General features: G+C 43.0%; 1 protein-coding gene across 4 annotated transcripts in view; it reads right to left on the bottom strand.

Moving 5' to 3' along the window:
• FGD4 (FYVE, RhoGEF and PH domain containing 4) overlaps window positions 1-13,162 on the bottom strand; it is a 140,078-nt gene that overhangs the window by 21,497 nt on the left and 105,419 nt on the right. For all 4 annotated transcript variants that reach the window (XM_003277804.3, XM_030804587.1, XM_003277805.3 and 1 more), the window contains 3 exons: window positions 5,997-6,169; window positions 1,147-1,177; window positions 534-626 (listed from right to left, as the gene is read on the bottom strand). In XM_003277804.3, coding sequence (XP_003277852.1) covers window positions 534-626; window positions 1,147-1,177; window positions 5,997-6,169 — 297 coding nt within the window. The remainder of the gene's footprint in view (window positions 1-533; window positions 627-1,146; window positions 1,178-5,996; window positions 6,170-13,162) is intronic.

The raw sequence follows: 13,162 nt of genomic DNA, 5'->3' as shown, positions 1-13,162 counted from the left end.
ACTATATTGCTCAAACCACGTTCTGAAACTCAAGAATAAGGCTGGATGTGGTGGCTCACGCCTATAATCCCAGCACTTTGGGAGGCTGAGGCGGGCGGATCACCTGAAGTCAGTAGTTCGGGACCAGTCTGGCCAACATGGTGAAACCCTCTCTCTACTAAAAATACAAAAATTAGCTGGGCATGGTGGCATGCACCTATAATCCCAGCTACTCGGGAGGCTGAGGCAGGAAAATCACTTGAACCCGGGAGGCGGAGGTGGCAGTGAGCCAAGACTGCGCCACTGCACTCCAGCTTGGGCGACAGAGCAAGACTCTGTTTAAAAAAAAAAAAGAATAAGAAAAATTCAAAGAAGTTCAAGTAGAATGAAAAGTCACTCACTATTGTGTTCATCTAAGACAGAATGAGATTCTGTCTAACCAGCCAGTTCTGACATTGTAAAGGGAAAAGGTTGGAGAACAAAATGATTAGACAGATCTTCTGCACCTGTAAAGATATGAAAGCGTTTGAAGTTAAGAATTTAATTCAACTCACAGAAACCTCTGAGTGAATGTCATTATCCTTTGCAATTGCATTTCTGAAGGTTTCATGCCTTTGATGAAAAGCATCGATGGTTTCTTGAAGGGCCTAAAGTATAAGTGAAATTCCAAAGCACATGTTAAAGTTTCTCATATAAACCAATGAATATGCTTTATCAAACAAGCATCTATGATAGGAATCACTTTGAAAATTAAGTGAACCTGTTCTGATTACTATATATTAAAACACACACAACAATATATGCACATTTGTGTACACAGAGATGTTACTAAAAAACAAAAGTGAAAATAAGCTGGGGGCGGTGGCTCACACCTGTAATCCCAGCACTTTGAGAGACCGAGGCAGGCAGATCGCTTGAGCTCAGGAGTTCGAGATCAGCCTGGGCAGCATGGCAAAACCTTGTCTCTATGAAATACAAAAAAAATTAACCAGACATGGTGGTGCACGCCTATAGTCCCAGCTACTCGAGAGGCTGAGGTGCAAGGCTTGCTTGAGCCCAGGCAGAGGCTGCAGTGAGACATGATCACACCACTGCACTCCAGACTGGGTGAGAGTGAGACTCTGCCTCAGAAAAAAAGAAAGAAAAGGAAACAGAAATGAGGCTTACCTTGATCCATTCTTCTTTGTCTTGCGCAGAACTAAAACAAAACAAAATTAAAGTGAATGTAAATAACATTAATGATTCACACCGGGTGAATAAAACTATGCTTTCCTGTTGTTCCAACTTTCTGGAAAATTCAGGGATGTTATGGAAGGAATTATAATAAAAATTAATCTCTGACAATTAAGCAAATAAAATTCTTCTTAAGTAGAGGTTCAGACTATCCACTGACTTTGGTGCACATAAAATTTGATGGGGTTAGGTTTAGCTTCCATTTATATACTGTTTAAAAACCATCATTAAGTTAGATATATCAGATAACTGTACCTATAGCATTACACTGAATACACAACAGCTAATCTTCAGTTTTCTAAAACACATGAAGGCTACTAAAGGCTACTATTCACAGCCCATCTTAGAAGAGATAATAATTATCCTTGAGAATCTAAAATATCTCCCTAAAGCCTTAGGGAGCTATTTAACATTTCCTTTGATAAACAATTTATCTTCCAGTTCTTTTTTTTTTTTTTTTGAGACGGAGTCTCGCTCTGTCGCCCAGGCTGGGGTGCAGTGGCGCGATCTCGGCTCACTGCAAGCTCCGCCTCCCGGGTTCACGCCATTCTCCTGCCTCAGCCTCTCCCAGTAGCTGGGACTACAGGCGCCCGCCACCACGCCCGGCTAATTTTTTGTATTTTTAGTAGAGACGGGGTCTCACCGTGGTCTCGATCTCCTGACCTCGTGATCCGCCCGCCTCGGCCTCCCAATGTGCTGGGATTACAAGCGTGAGCCACCGCGCCCGGCCTATCTTCCAGTTCTTAGAAGGCTTTGGGCAATACCAAACCTAACCTCATTTTAGATAAAGAAAAGCACATAAAAATTTTAAATGCCTGTAGGAAGGAGGTTTTACAGATTAATAGACGCCAGTGTTCAGTAATTATCCTTAGAAAACAAATTTCCTTGACTGTAGTCAGGTTTCCTTTTTCCTATAAGGCAAACTTGATTTCCTCTTTCTTGCAGGTAGCTGACGTTGCTGGCTTCTGTCGCATACTGCATTTGAAAAATCCTCTTTAGTGGACTCTGAACTGGGTAAGAGCTCCAAATTGAAAAATTCTGAAGAGGATCAAAAAGTGTGCTCTGTCTGTTTGTATGTGCTTGGTAGAGGGGCCAAGTTTGAGTTCCAGCCTGAAGGTCACCTGCCTGATTCCCACAGGTATGAAATATGCATGAGGCTGGCTAAAGGATTGTTTCTGCGTCACAATCTATCTTTCCAGCAAATTGATTACTGGACGCCATGATGTGCCAGGAATGCTGCTGGAATCTGTGTCTGCCAAGCGGAAGCTTCTGCTTATTGTTCAACTGGGGGCTTCAATCTTGCTTCTCAAAATAAAAAAAAATTTAAAAATTAAAAAACTCTCCCTAGTGCTCTGCCTTGCCACCACAGCTCTGTTGAAAGCACAGTTATTTGCTAGCTGCTCTTAGCCTTTCAAACGCAGAGAAACCCAACGAGTCTTTATAGCTTTCTGTTTTAGTTTCTGGTTATGGCAGCTTTTTTTCCCGTTTATATTTTTATTTCCACTTAGCAATAGAAAACCACAATAGTATTCTGTATATAAAACAGAATACTTTTTATCTTTTCGAAAGTAGAAGCAGCACAAATGTACTTCAGTCTTGAGGCTGACTCATACCTTAGCAAGAAAAGTGGGATCCTTTTTTCCCAGTTGGCTTCAGAATCAAAAATATAAAAGATCTTTCAATATCTCCAAATATATACCCAATTTTTGATTCCACATAATACCTATGGCACTCTTTCTTGGAACCTCAGTGTTTGTCCCATTCTTAAAAGAGCATGATAGGCTGGGTGCAGTGGCTTAGGCCTATAATCCCAGCAATTTGGGAGGCCGAGGTGGGCGGATCACCTGAGGTCAGGAGTTTGAGACCAGACTGGCCAACATGGTGAAACCCCGTCTCTACTAAAAATAAAATATTAGCCAGGTGTGGTGGTGGGTACATGTAATCCCAGCTACTCAGGAGGCTGAGGCAAGAGAATTGCTTGAACCTGGGAGGAGGTGGTTGCAGTGAGCCAAGATTGCGCCATTGCACTCCAACCTGGGTGACGAGTAAAACTCTGCCTCAAAAAAAAAAAAAAAAAAAAAGAAAAAGCATGATAGATCACACAGAAAGTAACTAGAGCAATGAGATTAGGTAAATAAGAAATTTTAGACAGAATAACCACGTTACCAACAAGAACTGGAAGGTATCCAGTACTGTGTGTTGGAATGTTATAAAGTGCCTGTACTTAAGAAAATTCCTCACCAATCAGCCCCATCTTGATGAGAAAATAGCCCAACTGGCTAAAGGAGGACTGAAAGTATCCATTCGGGCAAACTAAGAAACCTTAGAAATACCTCCCCTGTAGTTAGACACAACTCTTGGGTTTGCAGATGGAAGTGTGCTGAAATTTCAGAGTCAGCAACGCTTTCATTCTTTCTGCAGTGAAAACTATGATGATCAGAACTATTGATGAGGCTGGGTGCAGTGGCTCACGCCTGTAATCCCAGCACTTTGGAAGGCCAAAGTGGGTAGATCACCTGAGGTCAGTTCGAGACTAGCCTGGCCAAAATGGCGAAACTCCATCTCTACTAAAAATACAAAAGTTAGTCGGGCTTGGTGGCAGGCACCTATAGTGCCAGCTATTTGGGAGGCTGAGGCACGAGAATCACTTGAACCCGGGGTATGGAGGTTGCAGTGAGCCAAGATCATGCTATTGCACTCCAGCCTGGGCAACAGAGCGAGACTCTGTCTCCAACAAAAAAAAAAAAAAAGAAAAAAGAACTATTGATAGTGTTTCCTGTTGCCAGGGCCAGTAGCTCAGTAAATCAACCACTGAATGAGGACTCAGTCAAGAGCCTTCAGCAGAGCATCATATATTCTGCCCTTGGGTTTGAAGGGCTAGGGCCCAAACCCACCATGAGGTAGGCAAACAATGACACTCAAAGGCAAGTTTCAAATGCTACCTGCTCCCTAAGGAAAAGGAAGTTCAGTATATATTCTCTGTGGAAAAGCAAAGAACTAGCTGTTTCTTCAAACTTTCCCAGCCTGCCCACATTCCAAAACTGGAAATTCACGAATTCTTGGACTCCCTGGGCACAGATTCCTGTTAAAATGATTTATTCTCTTTTTAAAATCTGAAATTTCAGCTTTTAGGCAGTTACTAAGTACGAATATCCAGGGTAAATTCACCTGAGCAGCCAGAAACATAAGCTAATGATGGAAAGGAGCAGAAGAACATTCTGAGTCTCCGTGGATTCTGGGATATTGACACCACTAGAGCTAGGATTGGTTCTTCACCCGTTGCTCTGTGACTTCCTGAAGCATCCAAATTTCTACCAGGCCATGCATTAGAACAATAAATGGATGACTTATTATTAGTATTATTATTTTTTGAGACACAGCCCCACTCTGTTGCCCAGGCTGGAGTTCAGTAACGGGATCATGCCTGGCTAATTTTTGTAGTTTTAGCAAAGACAAGGTTTTGCCATGTTGGCCAGGCTGGTCTAGAACTCCTAATTTCAAGTGATCCTCCCACCTCAGCCTATCAAAGTGTTGAGATTACAGGCGTGAGCCACCAAGCCCAGCTTGGATGACTGTTTTCTAAAGTAGGTATTTCAAAACGTGACAGCACTCTGTATTCCAGGGGTTCATGCATGAGGTAGCTATGATCAACTGCAGTGGTTCTCACGGATTTTTTATCCTTTAAAAATGGTTATGGGCCAGGTGTGGTGGCTCATGCCTGTAATCCCAGCACTTTAAGAGGCTGAGGCAGGCAGATCACCTGAGGTCAGGAGTTCGAGACCAGCCTGGTCAACATGGTGAAACCCCGTCTCTATTAAAAATACAAAAATTAACTCGGGAGGCTGAGGTAGGAGAATGGCGTGAACCTGGGAGGCAGAGCTTGCACTGAGCCGAGATCAGGCCACTGCACTCCAGCCTGGGAGACAGAGCAAGACTCCATCTCAAAAAAAAAAAAAAAAAAATAAAAAAATTAGCCGGGCGTGGTGGCAGGTGCCTGTAATCCCAGCTACTCAGGAGGCTGAGCCAGGAGAATAGCTTGAACCTGGGAGGCGGAGGTTGCAGTGAGCCGAGATCGCGCCATTGCACTCCAGCCTGGGCAACAAGAGCGAAACTCCATTTCAAAAAAAAAGAAAGAAAAAGAAAGAAAGAAAGAAAGAAAAAAAAATGGTTATGGCTAGGGGAATGTTAGTCAGAACTCCAAACCTTTCTCTCCCAATCAATAAAAATATAACAAGAGCCATACCTTCTAGAAGTCCTGGTTGCCAGAGGCCACCTGAGCCCCTAATGGCACCCCTTCATGTATCCTGCAACTATGGTGGCGGAAGTTTTACCCTTACCACCCTACCTCTTACGAACACTTCTTTCCATTCAAGTGCCCCTAAGGCCCTAAAATGTAGAGTATCTGAAGGACTCAGAGATTAGCATGGAATAATAAGCATCAGTAAACATTTGTGGACCAAAAGGAGAGAACCTTTTACTATAAGTCAAGGTACTAGCTTGATGGCAATAATTTCATCCTCTGAGTACCCTGTATTTCTGAAGAGTTAATCAATTTACTGAACGCTTACTGTTTACAAACCACTGTTCTAGGCACTATGGAGGAATCAAGAGAGAGGAGACATGACTCCTGCTTTTCAAGAACCTACAGCTCTGCATTTACATCCAACCAGAGTCCCAGGGATCTGCAGCATTCACTTGGGAAAAACCCTCAGAGCCATTCTATTCTAATGATTCATTCTGATGCTTGCTTTTGGAAAGCAGTGTGATAGAAATGGTTCCCTTACCTGGCCTGCAGTTCCAGTGTTCTCTCTTTCCCAGACACCTGGAAAGTATGTGGATATTCTTCATTTTGAGTCTCCACAATTTTCATTCCATCAATGCCAACCCTGGTTCGAACTGTGAATTTAGAGCCTACCAAGCTGAATCTGGGCACACAGTACAGCAACATGTTGTTGAACTGCAAGGAAGGAGAACATATATCAGTAAAGAAAATAAATAGGAGAAACTGATCAGGTTTTCTTTTTGAGACGGAGTCTCGCTCTGTTGCCCAGGCTGGAGTGCAGTGGTGCGATCTTGGCTCACTGCAAGCTCTGCCTCCCCGGTTCACGCCATTCTCCTGCTTCAGCCTCCCGAGTAGCTGGGACTACAGGCGCCCATCACCACGTCAGGCTAACTTTTTTTGTATTTTTAGTAGAGACGGGGTTTCACCGTGTTAGCCAGGATGGTCTCGATCTCCTGACCTCATGATCCGCCTGCCTCAGCCTCCCAAAGTGCTGGGATTACAGGCGTGAGCCACCGCTCCCGGTGGGAAACTGATCAATTTTAAAGGTAGCCCTAGACAAAAATTCTAAGTAATTTCTAGAGAACACAGTACTTCCTGCATGAGAAAAATTATTTACTAAAACATTGAGGTTTATACTTGTATAAAAAATCATATTCTTGCATTTTGAAAAATATATTTCCCATTCATGGGTCATACATATTTTATTGATATTGGTGTAAATCAATAATTTTGTACTACTGCACTAAGTAAGTTAGTTCAATAAATTCACAACAAATTACTAAGGACTTTTGATATACCAGGAGCTTAATTTCTTAACTTTGTAAGTTCTTAAACACAAGAATTTCTCACTGATGTATCTTAGAGGGCAAGTCTAAAAACAGGTGTTAGAAGAAGAGAGTAATATTTAGCAATTATTATTATATTTGAGATAGGGTCTCACTCTATCACCCAGGCTGCAGGACTCATTGGAACAGAACGACTCTAAAGAGCCAAGAATAAAAAGTCTTGGTTGTTTTGTGGGATAATTTGGTGATTTCATTTTATTTTTTAACTTTGGGATGTCACAGTTTATTTCAAGAGTACCTGCCATAGTTTGAATGTGTAAAAAGTATGTGTTGGAAACTTAATCCCTAATGCAGAAGTGTTGGGAGGTGGGGCCTAATGTAAGTGTTTGGGTCATGAGGACTCCAGTAATCTATGAATTAATCCAGGAATGGATTAATGCCGATTATAAAAGGGCTTGAGGCCATGAGGTGGATTTCTTGCTCTCTCCCACACCATGCGATGCCTGCCTTCTGCATGTTATGATGCAGTAAGAAGGCCCTCACCAGATGCCAGCCCCCCAATCTTGGACCTCCCAGCCTCCAGAATTGCAGAAAATAAACCCCTGTTCTTTATAAATTACCCAGTCTCAGGTGTTCTGTGATAGCAACATGAAATGGCTTACATTAAACAGCATCCTACATTAACATAAAAAACAATGAAAAAGTATGGTGTGGAGGCACGAAAATACGCAAACACATGAAGATCATTTAAAAGCAGACAGCAGATTCTAAATATAGTTTGGTTTTCCAGACAAATGTATTATCTCAAGTGTAGGAAACAGAAAACTAGCCCTCATTACCTTTCTAGAGGGAAAAGAAAATAAAAATGGTGCTTCTGAAGTTTCTACAAGTAAAAGAACAAGAGGCTCCATGGGAATAAATGTGCACTGGCAGGGCAAGATTCTGTGACAAGCACAGCACTGGAGAGGGTAGATGAAAAGAACCAACATGACACTGGAAATGTTTCTAAGATGGTCTTCAAAGAATGAATGTGGCTCTCCTAAAATTCCTGCCACGTGACCTCATTCTCCTGGGAGGCAACAGCATGTTTGATGGCTCAAAGTAACTGGAACAGGAGGGGTCTTTTCCTGAGTCACTGACTGCCACTTTCCCCAAGGTTCTTTGCCACCTGTCCTCCAAAGACCTGTTTAACTCAGCTCTGCCTCAAGATATTCAACATAAACCTCTTTCCAAAACAACTCCCAAAACTGAAAATTAGGCCGAGGCAATTGGTTAGACCCAGAGCTCAGAGTTTAACTGCAGAGGCTGTCACATTAATGAGGAAGAGGAGAAAGGAAAATGATCCCAGCAACCGAAAGGCAAAGACAGAGGAAAGACGTTGGCTCCTGGTTATGTTGCCTAGAATGGTGTATTAAGCATATCTTTTAATTATGTATTTTTGATTTTAGGCATCTTTTTTTTTTTTTTTTTTTTTTTTTGAGACAGAGTCTCGCTCTGTCGTCCAGGCTGGAGTGCAGTGGCGCGATCTCGGCTCACTGCAAGCTCCGCCTCCCGGGTTCATGGCATTCTCCTGCCTCAGCCTCCCGAGTAGCTGGGACTACAGGCGCCCGCCACCACGCCCGGCTAATTTTTTTGTATTTTTAGTAGAGACGGGGTTTCACCGTGTTAGGCAGGATGGTCTCGATCTCCTGACCTCGTGATCCACCCGCCTTGGCCTCCCAAAGTGCTGGGATTACAGGCGTGAGCCACCGCGCCTGGCCGATTTTAGGCATCTTAAGGCCTTGTTGACACTGACAGGACTGCCCCTCCCAGGATTACCCAATTCCTAGAGAGGGTAACACGCCTTTCATGTGGAAACCAACCAATTCAGAACTCACACCCGCAGTCACCTCCTATATTGAACACTGACTCTCTGGGCCACTATTCTCCTGCCCCAATCACCTCAGGGCCAGGACAACAGCCCCTAAGCCCTAAAGAAATTATTCCAACTAGCCAATCCTAATCCTGGTGCTCTGTCTTGCCCATTCCTTCCTGCAGAAACCACAATAAAGGCTCTTGCCCACGCTTTCTGCTTGCTCCTCTGCCTCCTGACGCTGCTGCTTTCCCACTGCTCTCCCGCTTCATATGCCACACCCCCCCACCCCGATTTGCCTTTCCGATGATAACCATCTGATCTTTTATAATAGACCTCTGAAGAAGACTCTGCAAACATGATACATCCTTGTTTTCTATTTAGCTCTCTATATTACCCGTGAAAGAAGTACTTCTGTTCAGCACAAATGAGAACTTTTATAGTTAATCTGGTAAAAATACACATTTTTAAATTATGAAGATATTAACATACCATAAAATTTACTCTCTTAAAATGTACAAATCATGGTTTTTAGGATAGTTGTAAATTGTGCAACTATCACCAATTCCAGAACATTTTATGTCTCTAAAAGGAAACCTCATATCCATTTTCCATTCACGGCTAGTCTTAGGGAACCACTAATTACATCCTGTCTCTATGCATTTGCTTTTTCTGGACATTTCATATAAATAGAACCACATTGTACATGGTTTGTTGTAACTGGCATCTTTCACTTGACACAACATTTTAAGGTTAATCCATGTAGCATATATAAGTTTTTATTCCTTTTTCTTGACATATACTATTTCGTTGCATGAACATACCACATTTTGTTTACCTATTCAGTTGATGGACATTTAGGTTGCCTCAAAATTTTTGGCTATTATGAGTAATGCTGTTATGGACAAAGATGTACAAGTTTTTATGCAGACACATGTTTTCAATTTTCTTGAGTTATAAAAACTTGGAGTAGAACTAGTGGGTCATATAGCGACCAAATTCTTTTAAAAACATGACTGGGCCAGGCGCGGTGGCTCACGCCTGTAATCCCAGCACTTTGGGAGGCAGAGGCAGGCGGATCACGAGGTCAGGAGATCGAGACCATCCTGGCTAACACAGAGAAACCCCATCTCTACTAAAAATACAAAAAATTAGCTGGGTGTGGTGGCGGGCGCCTGTAGTCCCAGCTACTCAGGAGGCTGAGGCAGGAGAATGGTGTGAACCCCAGAGGCGGAGCTTGCAGTCAGCCGAGATTGCGCCACTGCACTCTAGCCTGGGTGACAGAGAGGGACTCCGTCTCAAAAAAAAAAAAAAAAAAAAAAAAAATAATAATAAAATAAATAAATAAATAAATACAAACATGACTGATACAAAAAGACTTTTAAAAGTTTGTGGAAAAATGGAATTAAAAGGAAAAAATTTATTTCAACCTAAGCTGTACCAAGTTCAATTCTGTAATCAATGATAGCAGCCATTTAATCCATCCTAAAGAACTGAGGGTCTTGAGAATTTTACCATGGCAATGCAGTAGTTTTTACACTATTAACTGAAGAAAATGGGTGTCCTTTACAGATTCTTTAAGATTAGGAAACAAAAAGAAGTCAGAGGACTGTAAGGTGTATGCTTAATGATTCTCTGTCAAAACTCTCAAAAAATTGCCCTTGTTTGATGAGCATAATGAGCAAGAACATTGTCATGGTTTAGAAGGACTCTTTGGAGAAGCTTTCCTGGGCGTTTTTCTGCTAAAATCTTTGGCTAGCTTTCTCCAAGTCATCTCATAATAAGCAGATGTTATTGTTCTTTGGCGCTCGAGAAAGTCAGCAGGCATATTGCCTCGAGCATCCCAAAAAACCCCTGCCACGACCTTTGCTCTTGACTGAACCTCTTTTGCTTGGACCAGACCACTTCTACCTGTTGGTAACCATTGCTCTGATTGTGTTTTGTCTTCAGGATTGTACTGGGAAAGCCATTTTCATCTCCTGTTACAATTTATTGTAGAAATGCTTTAGAAGCTTGATGCCAGTTATTTAAGATTTCCGCCAAAAGTTCTGCTCTTGTCTGCAGCTGATCTGGGTGCAACATTTTTGGCACCCATTGAGTGGAAAGTTGCTCAACTTTAACTTTTCGGACAGACTTGTGCAAGATGAACCCCATTGAGATGTCTGTGGTATTGGCCACTGCTTCCGCTGTTCACTGTCAGTCCTCTTCAGTTAGGGCAGGAACAAGACGAACTTTTTCCTAGCAAAAGGATGTGGATGGTCTGCTGCTGCAGGTTTCATCTTCAACAATGTCTTGTCCCTTCTTAAAATCAGTTACCCATTTGTAAACTGCTATTTCTTTGTGGCATTGTCTCCATTAACTTTTCATGAAGCATCAATGATTTTATCATTTTTGCATCCAAACTTCACCGTAAGTTTGATGTTTGTTCTTGCTTCAATTTTAACAGAATTCATGTTGCTTTGATAGGGGCTCTTTTCAACCTGATGTCTTTACTTTTTATTTATTTATTTTTTGAGACAGGGTCTCACTCTGTCACCCAGGCTGGGTAGCATGTCATACCTCAGTGCAGCCTTGGAACTCTTCGGCTCAAGAGATCCTCCTGCCTCAGCCTCTCAAGTAGCTAGGAGTACAGGTGCAAGCTACCATGCCCAGCTAATTTTTAATTTTTTTGTAGAGACAGGGAGGTCTCTGTATGTTACCCAGGCTGGTCTTGAACTCCTAAGCGTAAGCCATCTTCCTGTCTCGACTTCCCAAAGTGCTGGTGTTAGAGGTATGAGCCACTGTGCCTGGCCTCAAACTGATGTCTTACCCTTCTTAGTGCCCCAAACCAGATACTGTTCAGACATGTTATAACAAGTTACCATGGGTTTATTTTGTTGCAAAAAAGCTTTGAAATCTATGCATAGTTTTTTCACAATATGCATTTTCCATGAACTTTTTCAAGACCCCTTGTACTGAACACCCCTCTGCATGACAATTAGTTCCTAAGTTTTCCTTTCAATGGAGACTGGAAACAGATACAGAAGCCTCTAAGCTCCCATGACAACTCATGCTATGGTGGGTGAGATGACTGCCTCACAGCAGAAACGTCAGACATGAATAACATCCTAAGAATGTACTGTATGCCAGTCACCAGGCAGCCTTTTCACCCATGTGTCTGTTTCTCTTTAATAACAAACAGAATGAAAGCTAACGTTTATTAAGCTATTATTCAATGTTAGCTTATTCTTTGTCAATGCATATTATTATTATGATTCTTATTATCATCTTATCACATATAGAAAGGAATTGAAATTCATTAGGATAGCAAAGAGTAAAGGTCAGGTGGACAGAGTCCAAAAACAAAATGGTCTGGATGCTCCAGGAAGTGCTTTTATATTTGAGATAAGCCCCAGACTGTCATTTCCAGGAAGTGAAGGAAAGGGTCAAGGACTGACTGCAGTGAGCAAGAACCACGTAGAGAACTCATGTAGTTTTCCCATAGATATTTTAGACACAAGACTTACAACCAGGCCTATATATATTTTTAGCCTAGAAAGATTAAAAATAGTGACTACAGAGTATTAGGAAGAGAACTGATGTCAAGAAATGATACACCAACAAAATATCCAGGAAATGGTACCCAATTACCTGAGAATGAAATGAAAGAGAAAATCTGAAACAAGCAAAAGGAGGATTTCCGAAAGTATCATATCCTACGTGTGTAAAGTTAAATTGTTGTCAGTATGTGCTACTGAAGTAAATTATACTGTCAAAGGATCCTTGGGGTGTTGCTTTGTCAGCTGGAAGCCTTTGTGGCCAGTGGCTCCTTTGCCTGACTTCTGCTTGGGCCTGCTGGGCTCATTCTGCACATTCGGCCTGGCAGGCTGCGCTTGGCTTCTGCTACCAGCCCAGATCCCACGCCTGCCAAGAGCGAGCCTGGAGCAGCAAGGGGTACGTGAATGAGCGAGCACGGGGTCTGGGTCATGCGCACAGCCAGGCATGCCAGCTATAGCAAGGGGAGCATTTCCAGGCACCAGCATGGGCGCCGGCTCCCTGCAAAGCTGTGGCTGGACCAAGCGTACCGCAAGCGGCTTCCACTGCTGGCACTGGGGAACATGCAGGCCCACACCAAGCCACCCTCAGCAATCCCTTGGCTTCCCTCCCATGCTCATTGGCACCCAAAGTCTAGAAGGGGCTGAGATACCAGGGGGCTGGCATATCAGCGCTGCCCCAAGTGTGTGCACACCATGCCGGTTTGCAACAGCACCCAGGCTTGGCCCCAAATTTGCTCCAAAATCGGAATGGGCATTGGGAGTAGGGAGAGGCCAGGCAGTGGGAGCAGGCATTTCTTTTTTTTTCTTTTTTTTTTTTGAGACGGAGTCTCGCTCTGTCGCCCAGGCTGGAGCGCAGTGGCGCCATCTCGGCTCACTGCAAGCTCCGCCTCCCGGGTTCACACCATTCTCCTGCCTCAGCCTCTCCGAGTAGCTGGGACTACAGGCGCCCGCCACCACGCCCGGCTAATTTTTTTGTATTTTTAGTAGAGACGGG

The sequence above is a fragment of the Nomascus leucogenys genome, chromosome 23 (genome assembly GCF_006542625.1).
Source record: "Nomascus leucogenys isolate Asia chromosome 23, Asia_NLE_v1, whole genome shotgun sequence".
Lineage (NCBI taxonomy): Eukaryota > Metazoa > Chordata > Mammalia > Primates > Hylobatidae > Nomascus > Nomascus leucogenys.
Note: the sequence above shows the minus strand (reverse complement) of the source record. Positions and strands in the feature narration are given on the sequence as shown.